Raw genomic sequence first — 22497 nt, forward strand, 5'->3', positions numbered from 1 at the left:
CCTCCTTCCCACCCTCCAGAAAGCTTCTGGGAGGCCTCATGTGACTCCAGTGGTGATCTGGAGTTGAGTTGGTATGAGCTGCTGAGTCCCCAGGAAGAAAAAGATGGGCCAATTTATTTGGGTCATTTGCCCAAAGTTCCTGGCCTGGAGCACACTTCAGGGAAGGGGAGAGGAAGTTCATGAGCAGCGACAGCAGGGCAATGGGGTAGAGTGACCACAGGGCAGAGAGGGGTCATAGGAAAAGGGCTGCCTGTGCCAGGGCGCCTCCTCCTGTGCCCAGGCCCCAGTTCCTGCTGCTGCCCTTCCTCCAGCCCACACCCCCAAGCATAAGCAGGAGCACAAGGCAGTCGCTGATCAAGGAAGTGAGAATAAAATTACGTCTTTTATTTCCAAAAAATGTAGGGCTGAGGAAGCAACATGATAAAAATTAGGATCAGTTCCCTATGGATCCGTCTGCCTCGGGAGGGACAGCAGCTCCATGGGCCTGTGTGCTCAGCAGCAGGGCCTCACAGGTACGTCACACTAGATGTTGGTCCCTCCGGGCTGCCAGAGCTGGGGGACTGGAAGCCTTCTCCCAAAGGCCCCCACTCTGAGTGTGTTCCTGCCCCAACCTCCCTGGAAGCTAAATATTGGTTAGTGGGTTAGGCTTCCAAACACAGTGGCTCTAAATCCCTCCCAGGGAAGCAGACTCCCCTCCCGCCCTTCTCACTTTCCTGTCCCCTCAGCTCCTGGCTTCCAGCCCCAATTCCTCATCACACTTCCCATTTGAACCTTGTCAGGTCCCATCCATCCCCCAGCTCCTCGGGGTCACTGCCTCTGGGGTTCCCTCCCTCTCTGTCCCCACTGCCCTCCTGACAGCCGTGGCCCTGACAATGACCGTCAGGGCCACACTGGCTTAGTGAGTGAGACTGGCTCAGCCCGCCATGGGGCCTGGGGGAGTCCAGGAAGGGCAGGTAATCAAAGACAGATTGTCACAAGGCCCAGCCCCACCGTCAGAATGTATTCTGTAGCAAAAGTTTAAAAAACCAGTGAAAGTCACAAGAGTGGAAGACAGTGAGAGGAGCGCGCCTGTGCACACTGGCAGCCCCAATATGGCTGCCTGGCAGGTAACGGCATTTTGGAGACGGGTCTAATTGCTGTAGAATCTCAGGCTTCCCAACTAGGACAACATTTAAATGGGGGTGGGGAATGGGGCTGAACCTACAGGTCAGCTGGCCCCCCAACCTGGCCCTTACCTCTGCGGCACTGTCCCCTGGGACCCAAGGTCACAGGCTCTGAAGGTGGGAATAGGGTGGATGGAACTGCACAAGCCTGGGTCACAGGCCTCCAGTGGGGCAAGGAGGACATTTCCCTGGGCCCCAAGGTCTGAGCAGGACGCACTCACTACAGGCCAAGAGAGCCTGGAATCAGGGCCGGGGCTTGGACAGTTTTAGAAAAAGTGGCACCCGCAGGGAGGCCCCAGGTACCAATCCCAGCAGTGGGAAGGGGCCCTGGTGCACAAAGCACCTCCCTACAAGAGGGCACACCGTGGTGTGCGCCATCAGAGGGTGGAGCCAGGCCTACAGGGCCAGGGAGCCATTTGCCCAGCTGGGATCCAGTCCCATGGACCCCAAGAGTGTCTGAGGGAGAAACAGGGAGGTGTGAGGCCTGGAGGATGGAGGCCAGGCTGCAAGGGGGGGTCTAGGTACGTCTGTGGATGGCTGGTCTAGCAGATGTTTAGGGGCGGAGGGCGGAGGCAGGTACAGAGCCCTCTCTGTACTCCTGGCGGAAGGGACTGACAGAGGGCCCATGAGGGACGGTGTTGGAGGGCAAAGTGAAGGGAAAATGGGAGAAAAATGGCAGAAATAGCAAAGATGGGCCTGTGAGCCGGCAGGTACCCCAGCCTCATGGACACCTCAGAACAAAAACCCATCCCTCCCTTCGACCATGAACCCCACCGGCTCCCCCTCCCCCATGGGTGGCCCGAGGGCTGTAGCTTCATTTGTGGAGGTAGGCGTCCAGCCACAGATCCCCAGACTTCTTCAAGGACCTGGGAAGAACAAGGGATGGGAATAGTCAGGACCAGGAGGGGCAGGGCCAGGGAGTCCTGGCAAGTGGACGGGCTGGGGAGGTCATGCTGGGGGTAGGTGCTTCCTCTCAGCCCTCACCCAGGGGCTGCCAGCACAGGCTTCCCCAGGACACCCCCTGGAGAAGGACAAAGGGAGGGTCCTCATCCAGCCCAGAGAGAGAAGCCGGGCAATCCTAATAATGGAGGTGGCCTGGTGGGGGCACCTGGGCCAGCAGGACTCGGCCTTTCTTGTCATTGCCGCTATTTCCACCATGGATAGTCCTGGCTTTGTGCCTGTGCCCCAGGACCTCAAGGGGCCCCGGCAGCTGTGGGCTCGCCCCTTACCCGACGATGTCTTGCAAGGCCCTCAGCAACGGTTTCTCCTGGTACTGGATGCCATGCTTGGCGCACAGAGACTTCACCAGTGGGGCGATCTTGTGGAAGTTGTGCCGGGGCATGGTGGGGAAAAGGCTGGGGAGAGCGTGGGGGCAATGTGAGTATGGCCCTGCCTCCTCTCATAGCGCACAGAGGCTGGCCAGGGCCCAGGGAGACCCTGTCCACAGCTCTCTGTGTGCCCACTGGGGCGGCTGACATGTGGGGGAGGGGCAAATCGCGGTGGGGGGGTTGTTTGTAGATGGGTGTGCTTGTGCTCTGGGGACGAGAAAGGAATTGGATGGCTAGAGACAGAATGCCTTGTTTTTATAAAACAAAAAAAAAAAAAAGGAAAGAGCGGGGTGAGGAAATAGATGGGGGTGAGAGAAAAAGGAACAGTAACCAGGGGTGAGGTGAAGATGAAGGGCAGCAGTCTGCGGGGGCAGCCCCTCAGCCATGTCAGTTCTAGGCAAGCTATCTAACTTAGCTTGGTCTCGGTTTCCATGTCCATAAAATGAGATCAATCACCCTGCCCTGCCAGGCTCACAGGATCAAAGGCGATTCTGGTGCAAATTCTCTGTAACTACAAAGCTCCGGCCACACATGATGGGATGATTGTCACTATGAGTGTGTGACATAGGGAACCCCACCCTGGCCTCAGTGAGGCTGGTTGCGGAGCATGCTCTAGGGCTTAGGGGTGGGTGGGGGAGTGGGGGAATCTCACCAGGGGGAAGAGGTAGCCCCCAAATGCTGCCCTCTGCTCAGATGGGGCTGGTGGCCACTCCCTCCCACTGTATGTGACACGCCTGCCCCCAACACCGCCTGTACCCGCACTCACTGGTGCTCAATCTGGAAGTTGAGGTGCCCGCTGAACCAGTCGTTAAAGAAGGATTGTTCCACGTTGCAGGTTGCTGCCAGCTGTGCAGGGGAAGAGGGATGAGTGGCCAGAAGTAAACAAAGGGCCTCGTTTCCTTCCCATAAGGCCCAGCCTTACCCAAAGCCTCAGGACACCCCTCCTCTCCACACCACACTGTTCTGCCAGGAGTCCTCAGCCCACCCAGATACCCCACAGGTCCCTACCAAAGAGCCCTGCTACCCCTTCTTGCTTAGCCCTGTGCCTACCAGCAGGGCTGCCTGTCTTTACACAGGCAGCCCCAGGGAAGCCCAGCTGGGTCCGGTGCTGGGTCCACCGGGCAGCCAAGTTTCTGGGGGCTGAGGACAAGGACACAGGGCCCTGGTGACCAGCTCTGGTTGCCCTCACCTGGCTGCTGAACCAGTCACGGTAGGGCTCTCGGTCAATCTCCATGACGATGTGATTCATCTGCGTGACCCACACAAACCAGTGGCTCTCCAGGAACCTTGGAGAGAGAGCGGCTCAGCGCTGGAGCGCCAGCCCGCTTGCTCTCCACAGGGCCCGGCCAGGGTGGGAACAGCTACTCCCTCCCAACGCCATGCAGCCCAGGGCAGGTGCAGGGGGTACCCTGAGGGGCTAGGACGTGAGGCTCAGGAGAGGACGTGGGGACCTCTGGGCCTTTCCTCATGGCACCCTTGCCCCCATCAACACCAATGCTCGGGGGCCCGGGGGTTAATCAGCAAAGGTCAGGCACCTGATAACGTTGAGGAAAAGGATGGCTCCGAGGACACCATAGAAAGGGATGTAGGTGATGAAGAAACGAGTATAGTAGCTGATGGCCCAGGCCAAGTCCTGCCAAGAGAAACAATTAAAGGTGGGACAGCCCCGCCCTCCCTGGCATCGTGTCCTGACCACAGGTGTGCACACAGCACCTCACATGCCCCGCTAGGCAAAGGTGTCCCCAGCTGGCCTCGCAGAAGTTGGGCACCAGGCCCACGGAGCAGCAGATGCCTGCTTACACAGGGTTTGTGTGACGGTCTGTGTTTCTAGGAAAATGCTGAGTGTTTGGTAGCAGGAAGAGAGCTGTGTGCTCTGTTCTCAGGGAAAGAAACAGGGATGAGGACCAAGGGACATCAGCTGAGGAGCAGCCATGGGGAGGGGCCAGAGGTCAGCAGCCATGTCTTGGTCCCGGGGATTCTGACGACACACGCCCTCCCTGACACCCTGCAGGCTCACAAACAGCTCTGCGGCCCTGTCTGTACTCATCCGCACCTGGGAACTTCTTCCTCGACACTCACTCTAGCATGACAGTAAGGGAGAACCGAGGCCAGGGACACGGTCCATCCCTACCTCGGGGCCCTCCCAGTGACCTCTGATACTGCTGGGCCTCTTCCCCCACCCGATTCTCCTCCTGCCCCTTCTTTGCTCCACTCTCCTTTCCTGCCCCTCACGGGGGCGATAACAGGGCCCTGAGTTAGCGCATCTTCTCTCACTTCCTTGGCAAGTGCCTCATCCCGCTGCCCTTGCTGTTCCACCCTCCATGGCAGCCTCACTGGCAGGCCCTCTACGTCTTCTCTGCCACCCAAGTCCAATGCCTCAGGTGGACCACAACAGGAGCCTCTCATTGGTCTCCTGTTGTCCCTCATGCACCCATGACAAGAGGGACCTTCTTAACACCAAGCAGACCGCATCTCTCTCCTGCTAACCCTCCCACCCTACCCAGAGTAGCCCAGAGCTATGAGGGATTGAGGACACCTCTCCCCAGCCACCTCAGGGCCTTTGCACTGACTCTTTCCTCTGCCAGGAATGCTCGTGCAGTAGCTGGACCCCCACCCCTTTCCCCCTTCAGAGCCTCGGCAGGGTAATGATCAGAGCACAGGCTCCAGGTCAGGCTGCCTCACGAATTCCAGCCCCACCAGTGGCTCTGTGTAGCTGCAGATGATTTATTTAGCTGTGCCTCAGTTACCCCATCTGCAGGACAGGGAAGAGAACCTCCCCCCGAGGTTCCACGTGGCTTGAATGTGTATTGCAACAATGAAAGCCCATAGTATCAGCTCTAAAGACTCCAGCCAGGCCCCTGTACCACTTTGCCACCAGAGATTTCCCTAACATGCACACTGGACCACACCACCACCATCTTCAACGCCATCACTGACCTCCTCCCCCGCCAGGGGACAAAGGATAAAAGCCAGTCCCTGGGCAGGACACACGAGCCCTTCACATGCTTGCCCACAGACCTGCCCTCATCTGCAGCCAGTGTCCCGACCTGCGTGCGCCCGGCCAGGTTGTGCTCTGATTTGTTGCAGTCTGTCTGGCTGTATCTGCCTGGAGGCTCCTTCTCCCCTCATCTGCTCAGCAAACTCATCCTTCAACTCAGCTCTGTGCAGTTAAGCTCCACAAACGTTCAGTGAATGCCTTCTCTGTGTTAGGGGCTGAGTCAGGTGATGGGAGCAAAAGGAGGCCGTTCAGAAGCCTTGTGTTTGGAAAGCCAGACTCATGAGGTTCCTTCAATATCACATGGAACAGGACAGAGTTACGGGAACGATGGGAACGTGGGGTCCCGAGTCCAAGTGCCTCCGCTGGACCACAGCAGGAGCCTCGCATTGGTCTCCTGCTCTCCCTCGTGTACCCATCGTGACCCTGGGATTTCGGGAAGGCCTCCATTAGGGGGTGGTGCCTGAGCTGGGCTGGCATACACCACCGGTCAGCCAAGCAAAGAACAGTAGGAAGGACATTCACGAAGAGGCAAGGATACAAAAAGCCCAGACAGGGGAGACTGCCGCGGGTGTGTGCTGCGCTATTGTTTACATACAGATTATGTCTCATCTTCTCTAGTACAAGTGCTCGAGGTGGAGGGGGGAGACCAGTCCGGTCACGTCTGCCTGGGGAGATGGACCTCTCTCTACCTCATGGGCCGTGGAGAACCACTGAGTTTGAAATGACAAAACAATCCTATCTAGATCTCTGCCAACTGGAGATGCAGAGATGGGGTTATTTTTAGTTGCTTGGGCCTGAAATGATGGAGGCCCCAACCAGGACCCATAGCACTCATGAGGAGGTGACAGATTCCAGAACTATCTGGGAGGCAGAGGCAGTTGCATTTGGGGACTACTTGGTCATAAGGAATCTAGGCTGTTCCCCAGCGTCAGTGCCATCAGGTGAACAGAAAAAAGGGACAGGAGCAGCTGGGAAGGGGCTGGAGAAGGAAGAGTCTGAAGGGCGAGCTGTGGGCTCAGGGCAAGACCTCGGGGCCAATGTGGTGATCTTCAAGGGGGTGAGGGAGCAGATGTCATGAGGTCTGCTCCTACTTTTCATCACGTTCATTTTAACTTCTTTTTCGTGTGCATGTAGTACAGTGGTGAGTACACATATATTAATGAGGACGTATGCGTACCGATTTATTTTTGTGCAGAGTGATCTGTGACCAACGGGCCCCTGGTTTGGGGGGGCGTGATGGAGATGTAGGGAAACAGAGAGGTGGAGGAGAACCAGCAGAGGGGGCTTGGCGGCCGACAGGGAGAATTGCAGGAGGGAGCAGGTAGTGGTGTCAGATACAGCGGACTCCCTGCAAGGTGAGGCCTGAGGGGCGTCTCCAGGATGGGCTGCTGGCAGCGCTGGCAGAGCTGTAAAAGGCGCCCTCCTCAGAGTGCATCCACCCGTCTTCTCCAGACCAAGGTTTCTTAAGCTCCACACAGGTGGCATTTGGGGCTGGATAATTCTTAGTTGTGGGGGGCTGTCCTGTGCATGGTAGGATGTTTAGCTGTGACCCTGGCTAGATGTCAGTAGCCCTCTGTCTCTTCTCCCAGAGTTGTGACAATCAAAAACGTCTCCAGATATTGCTAAAAGGCCCACAAGAATAGTGTCTGTTGAGGACCGCTGCCCCAGGTCACACCTCAGCTTGCTGTCAATCAGAAGATCATTGCACAGGGCATGTCTCTACCCACGTGGTCATGAGCTCCTGAGGGGGGTGCCAAGTCTAGGAGCAGTCAGGAGGCCCGGCCTTCCCCCCAGCCTGAACTCTGTTTCCACAGGGGCTCCCCACGCTGCCAGGGGGCTCCTAAAAGGCCTGAGTGGCCCTATCAAATGTCCCCGGCTCTGCCATCTGTTCCCGTTCAGGTACTAGTCTGGTTTCCTTGCCCGCTGTCCCTATTTAATTGCTTTGTTCCTTCGGGAACAAACACAGTAGAAAAAGATTAAATATTCATGTCAGGAGTCATCTGCCAGAAAAGCAGATCAAAATACTCCCGGCAGCAACCTGACCCAGCTCAGAGGGCTCACATTCCTTTTCAGCCATGACTCCCTGCAGGGCCCAGGTGAGGCCCGTGCAAAAGTTCAAACAGCAGTCACCATAGGAGCAGACGTGAGCTCAAATTCCTACCACTCAACTGATGCAAAAACTCCGTCCCTCCAGCCCGTTCCTGCCTTGTTGGTGAACCAGGGTTAAATGACCTAACGTAGGCGGCAGCGCTTGACTGTTCCTGGAAGACAGTCGAAGTACTGATGAAATGCTCACTTTGGGGAAAAAGCATGTCCTAGAAGTGAGTCATACAGGTTGTACCAGCCCAGGGCTGGCAAAGACTGCGAGAGTCACACCTCCTCCCCAACCACCTGGCGTCTCAGCCCCTGGCACAAGGGCCCCTTTACCAGTACTTTCAAAGACAGGACGTAAGACAAGTGCTTCAAGGCCCTTAAAATGCTATACAAATACACGGTATTGTTCTTTGAGAGGGACTGGTGGCTGAAGTATGGCAGAGAAGGTCCAGCATGTGGCATGAGGAGGCCTGGGTTCCAGAGCCCGACCCACTGCTTGGGCAAGTCCCAAACTCTCAGAGTCTCGATATCTTCATTTATGAAACTGGGTTAAACACAAACGACCAGCGATAACTGCCAAGTTCACTGGCCCAGAGCAGGCTCTGCCTACGGTGGCTGCTCCATCCAGGTCATTCCCTCGTGGGAACACTAGCCTCTTAGGCAGAATCATCCCTAGACATCTACAGAAAGCCAAGGATGGCCTCGCACACCAGTCACACGATCAGCCCCTCTCCAGGGTCCCTTTCTGTGTCCGGGGGGGAAGAATCTGGAGATTCCTCCCAGCCTGGTGCTCTACTCTGGGCTGTGTCCCCTAAAATGCATACGTTGCAGTCCTAACCCACAGGTCCCCACAACGTGATCTTACTTGGAGACAGGGTCGCAGCAGATGTAATTCATTAAGATGAGGTCATTAGGGTGGGCCCTAATCCACTATGACCAGTGTCCGTATAAAAAGTGGAAATTGGGACATAGACACACACTCAGGGAAGACAATGTGAAGCGACACGTGGAAAAGGTGGCGGCCATCCACAAGACAAGGAGAGAGGCCCGGACCAGACGCTTCCTCACAGCCTCAGGCGGACCAACCCCAGCCACAGCTCCACTTGGACTTCTAGTCCCTAGACTGTGAGACAAGACAATTCCGTTGTGCACAGAACCGACCGTGGTACTGACTATGGAACTCAGCATATGGTACTTTATTATGCAGCCGCAGCAAACTAATACACCTGTCATCTCAGCCACCACCAGGCTGCTTTCCATTTACCAAGCAAAGTGCTGTGTGACCTAGTTCATGAGTCTTAGGGGCCGCAATGTCTAGGACAGAGCCACAGCTGAGTGGGCCAACTTTGGCTCATATCACGTTGCCTTCAGGAACTTTCTGAGGGGTTTCTGCGACGGCAGTTGCAGTCTCACAAGTGGACTCCCTGTGTGTGTGTGTGTGTGTTCTTTAGGAGTGGGGTGCAATGGCCTCCCGGGTCCTGGCAGCCTCAGAGCAGGTCCCTACCTGAGAGTGACAAGACACCCCCAGAGGAGATGCTTGGGGTCCCATAGAGACACGTGGGGACACGGTGCAGGCCCCCCAGGTCCTCTTCCCCACACCCCTGGGCCAGGGGCGCCCCTTGACTCACCACCCAGTCTTTGCGAACAATCATGGTCATGATGATCTGGTACTGGAAATACATGGGGATGAGCAGCGGCGGCCCGACTGCAGGGGAGAGAGCAGAAGTGCTTAGCAGGCGCCCTCTCCCACCCGATCCGGCTGGCACGGGGGAGGAGCCAGTCAGGACACTGAGCGGGGTGCCCAGCTCTGTGGCTCACAGGCAAAGGCAGCAGGGGCCCTGGTGCCCCCAGAGGGGGCTGGGAGCAGGAGCATCATCCCCAGTCCAGCCCCCACCCAAGGATCACAGAGCATGTGTTTGAGTCTCTGGGACTCTGTACCCCGTCACTATAACGAGCCAGGAGGGGTCTGCACAGGGCGGCTGCTTTGGTCCCTCCTTTTCTAATAGGTTTAGTGTCACTTTCTGAGTCTGAAAAGGGTGTCAGCTGGGAGGAGAATAATGGCTGCTCTGGTGTGCAGGGGTCTGGGGTGGGTTGTGGGGCACCCTAGCACTCACTCAGGAAGAAGTACTCGTGCTGGTGATTGTAGGGCAGGTATTTCAGCTTCTTCTTGCCGTACTGAGGAGAGAACAGAGATTGTGAGCAGCCGGCAGCCTTTGGGGCCCAGCCTCCCACACACTCCCCCACCCACTCCACAGCCACCATCACCTCCTCATGCTCAGGGGGCCTCTGTCCCTCTCCTGTCAATCTGCACCCTGGGCCTCCTGACACTGGGTCCTTCTGGCCCTCTGGGCTCCCGGCTGCTCCAGCTAACAGTGGCAGCCCCATGCTGCGTGCAGGCCTCAACTCCTGCACTCCTCCTCGAGCCCAGGAGCTGGCATTTGTGAAGCTGAGGCTCAAGGTCAAGTCACTGCCCAAGACCAGGTGAGAACTAGGCCCAGCTGGGGTCTGGACCTAAGAAAGGTGACTCAGATCCCATGGGACAGGCACCAAATAAATGTTTGCTATGTGAATGCACAACTAAACAACTCACAAGGGGGCACAGGCACCCAGAGGGAGCAGCTAAGCCAGTCTCCACCCCTTTGGGAGCGAGAACGCTGTTGGGTCACCCTGGAGAGCTCCCCGGAGACTGCAGTGACCAAAATAACCCAGATAAAGGCCTGGGGATTTGTTAAAAGTCCACCAGGTGGGGAGCATCTATTTCCTTGGAGCCCCCTGCACTTTCCAACAGCCAATCACGCCTCGCAGGCACCAGTTCCCTCCCCATTGGAGCCTGCACCCCCTGGGCAGCCTGATGCCCTGATACTCCGAGAAGGCCCAGTTCTGGGGCCCGGGCATCTTCAGTGTGCAAAGCTGCTCAGACTACACTGGGCGTGCGCCAGTGGGGGAACCACAGCTCCATAGGGCCCCTGAAGCCCTTTCATTCTAAAGCCCAGCTCCCTGAGGACCACCAGCCCACCCTGCTCCTTGGAGACTGAGGCCCAAAGATGCTGCTTGCAGAACGTCCATGCTGGGGGCTGTGTGGGGAGCCCTGGTGAGGGCCGAGACCCTGCACAGGTCACTCTGCCCGTCTGAACCCCATTTGGCATCCCCATCTCTGGTTGTTAAGAAGAATCAACGAAAAAGAACGTGGGCATAAATACCAGGTGCTGACCCCGGGACACTGCCCCTCAGCCGCCCCCCCGCCCCCCAGCCCAGAGGCCAGAACCACCTTCCTCCACCCATGTCCATTCTCACTTATTGCTAGGAAGTCAAAGCGAGGTACATGGAGAGAGCCTGGACGCTGTCCAGGACAGTGTCCCGTTCTCCAGGTGAGAACACAGAGGGAAGCGTTCGCAGTCTCCTGAAAGGAGGGGACCTGGCGGGGAACAAAGCCCAGCCTGTCCTTGTGCCAGCAGCCATGGTCACTACACACCCGGCTGAAGCACCACCAGAATCAATCAATCCCTTAGTTCCACGTGGCCTCTTGCGCCTTGGCAGGGGTCTCACTCGTCCCCAGAAAGTCTGTCCATTTGCTTGAAGACTGTTATTAAGGCCAGGACTGAGGCCGGCCTTGGAGAGGTCCCAGCCAGGGAGGCCTCAGAGGCAGCCTGGGATGATTTCTCCGCAGAGGTTGGGGGTTGGGGGTGGAGGTAGCACAGGGGGTGTGCTCCCTGAGTGGCCAGTCGCGGGGGGAGTAAAGCTGCCCAGGGTTCTGGGGAGCATGTGGCCCACAGAACAGGCCCATGGTTCCTGTTCTTATCTCCTCCAGAAGCCAGGAAACAGGCGCCCAGGCCTGGCCTTTGTGTGCAGGCCTGGACAGGAGCCCTCGCCACCACGTCTCTGCCCCACAGGTCACCCCAGGGGACGGCCCCAGGCTCAAAGGACCCTCTCTGGGTTAGTCAGGCTCTATACACTAAGGTTGCACGAGCCCAGGCAGGTGGGCGGAGACCAGAGGGTCCCTATAGCAGTACTTAGGTGACCAAACTGCTGGCAGGGGGCACTGGGGAATTGTTTTGAAGCTGCATTTGCACAGAAGCACACTGTTTTCATTGATCTGTGGTGACCTTTGAGGGGGTAATAGAGATTACAGGAGCTGACACTCCCCCAGCTGCCCCAGGCCTGTGACCACTGCTGGCTCCCATGCAAGTCCCTTCAATGCACCAGACTGACCTGTGGGGGGCTGATGGGTCTCTGCCCTGGGCAGTGGCAGGCCTCTCCATTAGACCCTGAGGTTCCTAGGCTTCGGAGGCCCAGGGTCGAGATTTGGAAAGAATTTGTTATTTGAGCAAATTGTTTCACCCCCAGGCCCACCCCCGCCCCAGCCAGGGGCTTTGGGTTCCTTACTTGTCAAGTGGAGGTATGATGGATACTTCACAGGGTTGTTGAGGGACCAGAGGATGAAGTGGGTATCAAGTACTTAGGGAGTGTGAAGGGAAGTTTAGCCACGGTTACATGTGCGCCTGTGTGTGGCCACACACCTAAACGACACTGTACATCTGTCCCCATCTTGAGTTAGGGCAAATGCAAGGCCACCTGTCCGGGTATGGCTGACCCACGGCACTAGTTTTCCTCTGAAAACCAGAAAGTACAACTGTGGTTTGCTGAGGCCAAGCGAGTGGGGCTGACTGTCTGGCTCTCAGCTGCACATGCTCAGTTCTTTGCTAACACCCAGCCTGTACGTCACGGGGGCAGGGCAGGGACAGGAGACGTAGTTTAGAATGTTACCAAGCTGAGAGGAGGACTCCTGGCTTCTTACTTCACCAGAAATCCGGAGAGATCCAACAAACACATTTCCCTAGTGTCCACCAGGTGGTGGCCCTGGGCAGGGTCCCAAGGATCCGTGAACACTGCCTCAGAGCCAGACAGCCTGGGTTTCGATGGTGGCGCTGCCTTTTCTTGCTATAACCTTGAGCAAGTTATTTCATTTCTCTCAGCCTTAATTGTTCCATGTATAAAATGGGTTTGTAGATGGCTCTTGCCTCACAGTTAAGCAAGGACTGCATGCAGTACTCAGCACTGCCAGGCCCATGGACTCACTAAGCACGCGTCTGCCCTCCTCCCCACTGGGACCCCCCCACCCCCATCTATTCTCCTCCAGGAGAGTCCTCACCACACACACAGGGAGAAAGCTTGGGTGCGGGGGGGCTGTCAGAGGGGAGGTGCGGGGAGGACAGAGGGTGCTTTCACTTGGGCGAGGTATGGATGGCTGGTTGTATCCAGATCCCAAGAAGGAGATGGTGGCACACAGGGCTTGCTTTCACAAGTTCTCAAGCTGAGGCTAACAGGAGATGCAGGCCAGGGGCAGAGGGAGGGGGAGCACTGCAAGCACGGGTGGCCTGGCTTCCTGGAAGTCCACAACCCTTTGCCCCGGCCAGGCTGGCCCTCCTATGCTCAGCCTTTCCATGGACCACAAGGCCAGGCTTGGGTTATACCAGGGGCATGTGCAGGGGACTTTTCAGCTTTGGAACAAAATGTCTGAGGAAGGACAAGGGCCTCCCTTGTCTGTTGAGAGTGGGGGAGGGGAGCTGTCGCAAAGCTCTGGGAACCTACAAACTCACTCGCAGAATGAGCAACACGGCCACATCGGGCATGCGCAGACTAGCAAGACCCCAGACCCCCGTCCATGGGTCCTGAGAGGAGGGCTATGGTCATTCCAAGGGAGGACGGGTCACGTTGGCCTGTTCATGACGAAGGAAGCAGAAAGGCTGGAGGTCGGTGGTAGACAGGTGGAGGGGTGGAGAGGGCATCCCTGATGGGTGGAAAAGCAGCATCTTAGGCAAGGAGGCAGAAACACTTACAGCTCTGAGAGCCCACTTACAGTGCTATAGGGATAATGGCCTCACCATTTACCCTCTAAGATGTGGCCAAAGAAAAAAGACTATCAGACTGCTGATAGCACTGCTATTTGATACTGTTCTGGAAGCTCCATAATGCCATAAAAACAAAACCAGAAGTAAGTGTAGAGCTATTAGAAAGAGACTAAATCTTCATTATTTTCAAGGATATGATTGTCTACCCAGGAAACTTAAGAGAATCAACTGAAAACAAACTAGAATCCCAGAGAGGCATAAGTGGACATCAGATAACTAGCCAAATAGCAAGAGCTTTCCTGACTACCGGAGAAATCATCATCACAGTGACAAAAATAGAAAATATCTAGGATTAAATTGAACAAGAAATACCCATGAGACATATAAAGAAAAGTATAAAATCCTCCAAGAAATATAAAAGGAGACATCAGTAAATGAAGAACGACACCTTATTCCTGGATGGAGAGGCTGAATATAAAGATGTACCTTCTTTCTAGAAGAGGAAAGTCAGTCCCCTACAAGCTTACAGTGAGTTATTAAGTGCCAAGGATGAATCGGTGTGATGTCCAAGTCACCCAGACAGTGTCCCAGACCGGGCACTGGGACACACAGCCCAGATGGGGCGCTGGGCTTCAGAAGCAGATACGTGAAGGTAGAACACTGTCTCAGCCAAATCCCATTTGGCAAAAGTTAAACATTTGAAAGTGAAACTATAAAACATGGAAGATAAAGATGAATACATCTTGTACATAAAACAAATAAACGCTTCCGGAAGCCAGAAAACTCACTAGGAGAGGGGCTTCACTGCTGAGACCCCTGCTTTATCTCTGCGTGCTGAGCAGTCCTTTGGAACCTCCTGGCTGGGCTGGTTTGTTTATCTGTGCTCAGAGATACAGGCACTGGCCTCCTTGTTTGGGGGCTGGAGGCTGGCTCAAGACCTGAAGTCTGGTTGGCCAGGGCCAAGTGGGTGGCCCTGGTGTCGTGTGTGGGCCTGGCATGGGACAAATGCCATCAGACCCACTGTCACCAGAGTCCCTTCCAGGGAAGAATAGTTCCGTGGACACTGGGGCGCAGCTCAACCAGGAACCCAGTAACAGCTGGCCTTTCCCCTATGAATGTGACAGAGGATTTCACAGAGCACAGTGGCCCTGGCCGTGGTTTTTCAATGCCATTGGCAACTGGATTACCACAGCCCCCAAAGCTTCCACTCATCTCGTGCCCCAAAGCCAGCATTCGAGAAGTGTCTAGAGAGAGATGTTGGAAGAGGTTTCACTGGCCACCACTCAGAAAGCAGGGACGCCTTCTTGCCAGCATTTACTGGTGAGACTAGATCTTGTTGTTAGGGACACAGAGACTAATTGTCAGGACAGCCAACAGCTCTACAACATGAAGCCTCACCCAGAAAGGGAAGCCTTTGTCTTCACGTATCAGAAGGCCCCAAGTTAATCAGGTTCACTATCGAGAACCTCCAGTCAAAACGAGCAAACTTTCCTAGAAGAACAACACAAGCAAGAAAAAAATGCCAGCCTGGCCAGAGACTCCACGCTTCTCAGTTTTGGCTAATTTCCTCTGAATTGACAATGTCACAGAAAACCCATGTTTCTGCTCACATACTCTCTTGGGTGGACATGAAACGGGAGAGAGGGGGTACAAAGCAGAACAGGGGGAGCAGACAGACTCTCTCCTCTCCTTGTTCCAAGCCTTGGATGCCAACACTGCTGGGAACACGACGAAGTTCAGGACACTGCTCCTTACTGAGGAGCGGGTGCCTTGCTTGGTGAGGGCTCACTGAACCCGTTCTGTGCCCCACCCTGTGATGCTAAGATCTGCCTGGAAGCAACAGGAACCTTCTCAGCTTTGGTTTACGTCATCAGTGGATTTCCAAAAAGCAAAGCACATGTAGATGTTTTTTGTTTTTGGAAAATGGTTGTCACAAAGAGGCTCCACTTCAAATGAAGACATTCTTTATATGCATCGGGGGTGTTTTTACTAAAATGAAATTAAGAATTAGCAACACCAAGTTTCCGGTCTCATAAAATAATGTGGGTTACGTCACGGTATAAAAATCCAGCAGAGCCCTGGACAGCCCCAGGCAGAGGCCGACAGACTTGGACTCAACGTGGAAGGAGATCCGTGTTTGGTGAGGCGGCAAGTTGCATATCTTAAGTTTTAACTTTTGTATTTGAATAACAGATCTATGCATGTTTATACACACATAGAAAATATACAGCATATTGTGAACAGTGGTCACCCTCAGTTGCAAGACAGTTGGGGCAAAGGGGGGTGGTGGAGATAACAGGAGACTCTTAAATTTTATATATTTCTGTGCCATTTAATGCTTATAACAGGTATGTTCTATATTTATAATAAAAATGTACTAATATGAAAATAAGGCAGTGTGGCGAGCTGTCATGACTAGCTGTCAGATCTGGGACCTCCTTATCCTAGACTGACCACTACCTATGTCCCTGAACACATCCCCTCCTGCCGCTAAGCCTTGCTTTGTCATCTATTAGTGAAGCAGGTTGGACCAGACCATGACAAGCGTCGAGGACTGTGAATTTCCAAATAAGCTTTCCTTGAGCTGGCCTTTGGGGACCAAGCTTGAGTCCTGGAATTGTGCCTTCCCGCCAGCTAGAACCAGATTTCTTTCTCCCCTGGGAAGAAACAAGCCAGGAAACGCTCTTTCCCGGACAGTGTGAGGGAGGAAGGCATCTAACCCTCTGATAAAAAGCTGCGTCCGTTACTGACACGGGAGGCCGGCCATTCCATAGAAATTTCAGCTTCAATAATTCAGGGTGCCAGGGGAGGTTCCCATGGAAACACCAGACGCAGACGTGTCTCAACAGTCACCCTAGAGGATTCCTTCCCTGCTCCCCACTCAAGCCAAACACGTCCCATGTCAACATGGCCCCCTCGTTGTACCTCAATGGGCTGCCATTCACCCAGGACAAAGACGTGCAACATGTTCACATCAGGATCCTTCTGGAAGATGTTGGGCTTGGCGTGATGCTGGAAGTGCCGATGGTTCCACCAGTTGGCGGAGGCACCCTGTGGGGGAAGAAATGGGGGTGAGCAGTGCAGTCTGCCGGGGGGACTTGAGCTCACCTGGGACTGGTCCTGCTCAGGACCAGTTCTTAGCACCTCCAACACTCAGGGCTGACTTCTCCATTACACACAAGGTCTCAGCCCATGAAAAAACGTGGCCCGGCCAGTACTGAGTCCGGAACGCTGCTCAGCCCCTGTGGCCAGGACTTCTGAGTGGAGCCAAATCATTCCATCCCTTTGGGTCTGTTTCCCCAATCGTAAGATGGTGATGGTGGGTGAGGAGTGCTGGCAACGCACCGCATGGCGTGGTCTCTGCACTCCACCAGCACCGGGTCTGGGCCTCCACACGGGTGTGAGCCAGTGCACGTCTCCTATGTGCCCACGTTGTATAAGCAGAAGAGGCTTCAGGGACAGTAAGAAGTGGTCTTGGTGTATACTCAAGAGGAATGAACACGTGGCCACACAAAACCTTGTACATGCATGTTCCCAGCAGCATTATTCAAAATAACTAAAACGTGGAAACATTCAAAATATCCATCAGCTGATAAATGGATAAGTAAAATGTGATAGATCCATACAATGGAATGCTGTCTGGTCATACCTTAAAAAGGAATGAACTACTGACACGTGTTACAACATGGATGGACCTTGAAAACTTCATGTTAAGGGAAAGAAGCCAGTCGCAAAGGACCACATGTTATATGGTTCTATTCATATGAAATGTTTAGAATAGGGAAATCTAGAGACAGAAAGATTAATGGCTGCCTAAGGATAGGCGCAGGGAGTGTTGGTGGGAAGGATAAGGGTGTCGAGAGGTGATGGCTAAGAGGTGTGGGGTTTCTTTGGGGATGATGAAATGTCCCCAAATTAATTGTAATGATAGTTTCATAAATCTGAATATATTCGTAAGTCATTGGCTTACACACTTTAAATGGGAGAACTGTATAGTATGTGAATTATATCTCAATAATTCTCTTTAAACAAACAAGGGCGGATGGAGTAGTTTCCAAGAGACAGCTCAACAGCCAGACACGCTAGGTACTAAGGGATAAAAACAGTGACATCACAGGGCCGGCCCAATGGCTCAGGTGGTTGGAGCTCCGTGCTCCCAACACCGACGAGGTCATCAGTTCAATTCCCACATGGGCCAGTGAGCTGCGCCCTCTACAGCTAAGATTGTGAACAACAGCTCTCCCTGGAGCTGGGCAGCCGTGAGCGGGGAGTGCAAGGCTCATAACATCAGCATGGGCCAGGGAGTTGTGTCCTCCACAACCAGACTGAGAAACAATAGCTTGAACCAGAGTGGTGGGGGGAGGCAAAAGAGGGGAGGAAATAAGTAAGTTACAAAACAAACAAACAAACAAAAAACAGTTACATCACGCCTGGAAGGCTATAGGGAAGACTGAATAAACAATCGCTAAGCATAGGTAAGAGCTTCCTAGTTCTAACATGTAAGTGTTATGATGCTAGGCGACAAGAAGCATTACATGAGTTATTTATTTCCAGGCCACTAATTTCTATCTCCCCAGAAATTACATTTTGAGGACACATCCCTCCACAAAGTTGCCCCATAATGCACAGAAAGAAATAAGAGTCTCCTGGCTCTTCAGAATCAAGACTTTACTGGTGAACTGTTGTTGGATCAATCAATGCTTTGGCCACGGGTCTGGCCACCTACAAAAAGGCTTAACTGCTAAAATAAATATTTGACTTGGAACATGCTTTTGGCACTAACACGTTCTCTGGACACTACGAGCCATGGGCGGAATAGCTGTGAGCAGCTGTGACCTTTTTGCTGACTTCAGGCCCAATAAGCAGGCAGGCCTGAAAACCATCAGAGCAAAACAAAGTGTCAAGAGTGAGTTTAGAGGATTAAGGAATCAAATGACGCATAAGCCTTTCTAGCCAAAAGAAACCAAATTCCTGGGAAGAATGAAATCGAAGTGTCTCTGACACAAAGAAATGAAGGGGCGAGGCGCGTTATGAGTAAGCGTGATGTTTTGAATACACCAATCAAGAGATGTCTGTTGAAGGAATAACCGGAGAAAAAAAAGATGGGCTGTAAACATGACGGGGATGAGAGTCAATGAGGTGGGGCAGTCCCCGCACTTGGATGGGATATAAGGACAAAACATTTTTTGATCATGCCATTCCTTAGCTGTGATTCTCTTCCATTCTTCTTTGCCAGGCAAAGCCCTTCTCATCCTTCACGAACACTCCTTCCTGGGTACTGTGAAGTTCTTTGGGCCCTGGAATAATGTCCCAGCCCCTCTGTTCTCAGAATGCGGTGCCCATGCTGCCTGCCCTGGGGATGACGTGGGGAAGGAGAGGCGACTCTAGTGAAGGAGTCGGGCCCCACACCACACTGAGATGGGGCCAGCGAAGCTGGAAAAGTTTCGGAGACCCCTCAGAAGGACTTCACCTGGTCTGTAGGCTGGGCAGGAGGGGCCAGGCCAAGTGAGGGTTGCTTTTCTAACAGAGGGAAAGCCTAGGTGATGGCCTTGGGGTTGGAGGGAAGAGGAGTGTATACTATTCTAGAAACCAGAGGAAGGCCTCTCAGCCAGATACCCAGGACTGTGGCCAGCAGAGCTGGGCTGAACAACGTCAGAGTCTGAGGGAAAAGAAAAAATGCGCAACCTGGTTTGAATGGATGCAAACTCATCAACAATATTTTCAAAATCTACTTTTTGGTTCATCTCATTGTCAGTTGAGAGAACTGCTTACGTGTGACGGTTTCTCTCCACCAAGTGACAATTTTAAATTGTTTTCAATTAAACGGAAGAAAATAATAAATTCTGCTTTGGTATGAATAATATATTTAAACTTAACGTTGGGATTTTTTAATACACCGACTTTCCAGTTTTTTAGTACTTTTCTACTACTTTAATTGTCTGGGGGGAAAAAATCAACCGTTAAAAAAAGAACACGCAAACATGTATGTAGGGGCACACATTTTTCCTTTTGCTTCAGGTTCCAGGATGGTTCAGCACAGACCTGATCTTTATTTAAAATGTTGATATTTTGTTCGTTGTGGATTTTTTTACCATTAATTTTGCTTTTTCAAAAAATATTGCATTAAAACATTGTTTATCTCAATTAACTGAGTCTTTCTGGTTAAATTTTGCGCCCTAGGTGAGTGTCTCACTTCCCTTACCCTCGTCCTGGCCCTGGTGGCCTGAGATGAGGTTGTAAAAAGGGTGGTGGGTTTCCAGGTTTCCATCTCCACATGCGGAGCCTAGATGGCGCCAGGCCTTACAGTTTGCATTTTATCCTAAGTGCAGTGCTGAACGATTAAAAGGGTGTTAAGCAGAGGAGCGACTGCTCAGAACTGTCTTTGTACAAGATCACCCTCTGAAAGAAATGTCCACCGGAAGTGACATGGACTGAAGGAAAAGGGGAAGTTCACAGCTGGAATCCTACAGCAGCGTAGGCTGACGTAAGAAGTGGGTCCCCTCCCCTCACGGCACCCTGTACCCCGTTCGCTGTCCTCACCAGCTTGTGCTAGAACACCGAAGTTGACATGGGACTTGAGGACCTCCCTGCAGCCAGCCCTTTTGTCCCAGCAAAGGGACCAGAGGAACACATGGACCCACTTGTCTGCGGCTGCCACCAAGTGCCAGGCGATTTCAGGCAAGCTGTGACCACCCCCATGCTGAGGCACCCCTGGGAGAGCCTAGGCCATGCCACTGGCCTAGACACAGCATGAAGGACATAGCTGGCAGCCCTGAGTGGAAGCCATGTCCCTGACCTCCTGCAGTGTCCAAGCCCAAGGACTCTGACTTCCCGTCATTCCAGAATTCCGACTTCATAAACCAGAGTTGTACATGGAGGCCAGTCCTCTGCCTGGCCTTGGCTTCCATCTGACAGAGGAGACGTGCTCCAGGGCCCTTCAAGGACGTGGGGACATCAGGCAAGGAAGGCCCTCCTGGCTCCTGCCCAGAATCTGGAAACAGGACACAGCCCACCTTTGTTAAGTGAGTGGGGATAACATGAGTTGGGAATAAAATGTTACTTTCCAATACTGAGGAGGGTTTTATCCAACAGAAAAAGCACATAAAGTGAAACAAAGCACTCTACTATATGCACCCTTTCAACCCTGAAATTCTGGAAAGAAACCAGATTTTCAGACCACTTCAGGCTCAACGCCAGGCCAACCTTCAACCTTGCTGTGGAATTGGTGACTAGTTCCATGGTAGTTCACTTCCAACCAGATCTGGAACTTGCAAGCCAAGGGCTCGGTGCATTTGGGTCACAGGGGGATAAGTTAACCCAGACACAAAGCTCTTCCCAGGCCAGGGTGGGAAGGGTGGAAGTCCACAGGATGCAGCCTTTCTTAGGAAGCCGCTGGGGCTATTGGGAAAGGGCTGGGCCGGAGGATGATCTGTTTCAGAGACAGAGTGAGAAAGGACTTATTTTCAGGACCAAGGAGATAACTCCTATCAGGTCACCCAAGGTCCCTGGCAAGTCCAGCTTATTTCACAAACTTGCTGAATTGTAGGAAACATGGAACGCTCCCGTGGGTTGGCCTCTTCACGTGTAGGATGGTGAGTAGAAGTGCCTTACCTTCTGATTTGTAAACAACTCTTATCCTTGGGCTCAGCTGATCATTACGTTGGGTGATGTCCCTTATCTAAAGATTTCTATGATGATGGTCTCTCCTTTTCATAACCAAACGCACATCTGAGATGGCTTATGATACAGGACTCATATAATAGAGTGGTTAAAATAAAAATAAAAGTGTAAATGACACGTGATGGGAGGGGAAGATAGATATAACCACGAGAAGACGTAGACTAAGGACAGTTATTTCGGATCTTGCTTTGTGCTTCCTGGCACCCCAGGAAAAACAAGAGCAACATGATGTATTAAACAGCTCACATTACCCAGCAAGAGAAGCATTCATTCATCAAGATAAACTGCTTCTGTACTAGCCACAAACTAAAAGGAAATTTATTAGATAAGCTCTTAGATAAGGAGCAAACAATGCAATCAATTGAGTCAATAGACAAAGGAGACGGGTGCCTGTTTTCATAACTAATGCACTGGTTTTGTGGGTCTAATGAGGTATGGAGAGAGGGTTCAGAAGGTCAGAGAAGTGGAGCACTTGAAAGGCTCACAGCTCAGCCCAGACACTGACCTGAGAGAGGACCTGGTCTTAGGGTAAAGTGAGATGGCACTGCACCATGCCCTAACTGATAGGACGGCTGCCCAGAGCTGCTGACACTTACCTTTAAGTGGCCAATGACGAACTTGTGGACGAGGTGGTTCCACGTGGACTTCTTATAGACAGACAGGTGGCCATAATCATGTTGCAACCATCCAGCTTGGGCCTGGGGAGAGAGGGCCACAGACGCTTTTACAGCGTCAGCACACACGCACCATGCAGGCTTCTGCCAGCTGGGGGAGTTGGGGGCTTCAAGTGACAGGTGAGGGTGTCACGCCTCACCTGAGAAGTAGCAAGAACAAAGGCCGTGATGATGGTGGGAATCCAGCCATTGCCAAAGTAAAAGATGGTGAACCATGCGATGCTCTCCATGACGATGATGTGGGCCAGGTGAAGGAGGAAAAACAGGTGGTTACTCTTGAACAGGTTCATGTCCTCAGCGGTCTTCCTGAGGGCCCGGAAGTCCTCGATGATCTGGGACTGTGGAGCAAGCCCACAGGGAAGGCGTCAGCCACCCAGCCACCGTGCACCATGCCCGCTGTCATTACCACATGCCTGCCTGGGCCCGGCACAGCCCTGGGGACTGTGTGTTTGTCCACAGCCAGTTAAGTGGCAGAGAAAGCACTCAACCCAAAAGCTTGCATTTTGCACACCCGTGTCCATAGCAGCATTATTCACCATAGGAAAAAGGTGGAAACAACCCAAATGTCCACCGATGGATGAATGTCTAAGTAAAATGTGGTGTAGCCACACAATGGAATGCCATTCAGCCTTAAAAAAGGACATTTTGACACGTGCTACAACATGGATGAACCTTGAAGACACACACTATGCTCCGTGCAATTAAGCCAGA

At 53.2% G+C, this 22497-nt stretch overlaps 1 protein-coding gene across 1 annotated transcript in view; it reads right to left on the bottom strand.

Moving 5' to 3' along the window:
* Nucleotides 1-363: 363 nt before the first annotated feature.
* Nucleotides 364-22497, bottom strand: part of FADS2 (fatty acid desaturase 2) — a 32003-nt gene continuing 9869 nt past the window's right edge. The window contains exons 3-12 of the mRNA XM_081064089.1: nt 21927-22124; nt 21709-21810; nt 16358-16483; nt 9698-9758; nt 9212-9288; nt 4027-4124; nt 3681-3777; nt 3258-3337; nt 2393-2518; nt 364-2029 (exon numbers count right to left, since the gene is read on the bottom strand). Of these exons, the coding sequence (XP_080920215.1) occupies nt 1978-2029; nt 2393-2518; nt 3258-3337; nt 3681-3777; nt 4027-4124; nt 9212-9288; nt 9698-9758; nt 16358-16483; nt 21709-21810; nt 21927-22124 (1017 nt within the window). The 3' untranslated portion in view covers nt 364-1977. The remainder of the gene's footprint in view (nt 2030-2392; nt 2519-3257; nt 3338-3680; nt 3778-4026; nt 4125-9211; nt 9289-9697; nt 9759-16357; nt 16484-21708; nt 21811-21926; nt 22125-22497) is intronic.

The sequence above is a fragment of the Rhinolophus hipposideros genome, assembly GCF_964194185.1.
Source record: "Rhinolophus hipposideros genome assembly, chromosome: 10".
In the NCBI taxonomy this organism is placed as follows: domain Eukaryota; kingdom Metazoa; phylum Chordata; class Mammalia; order Chiroptera; family Rhinolophidae; genus Rhinolophus; species Rhinolophus hipposideros.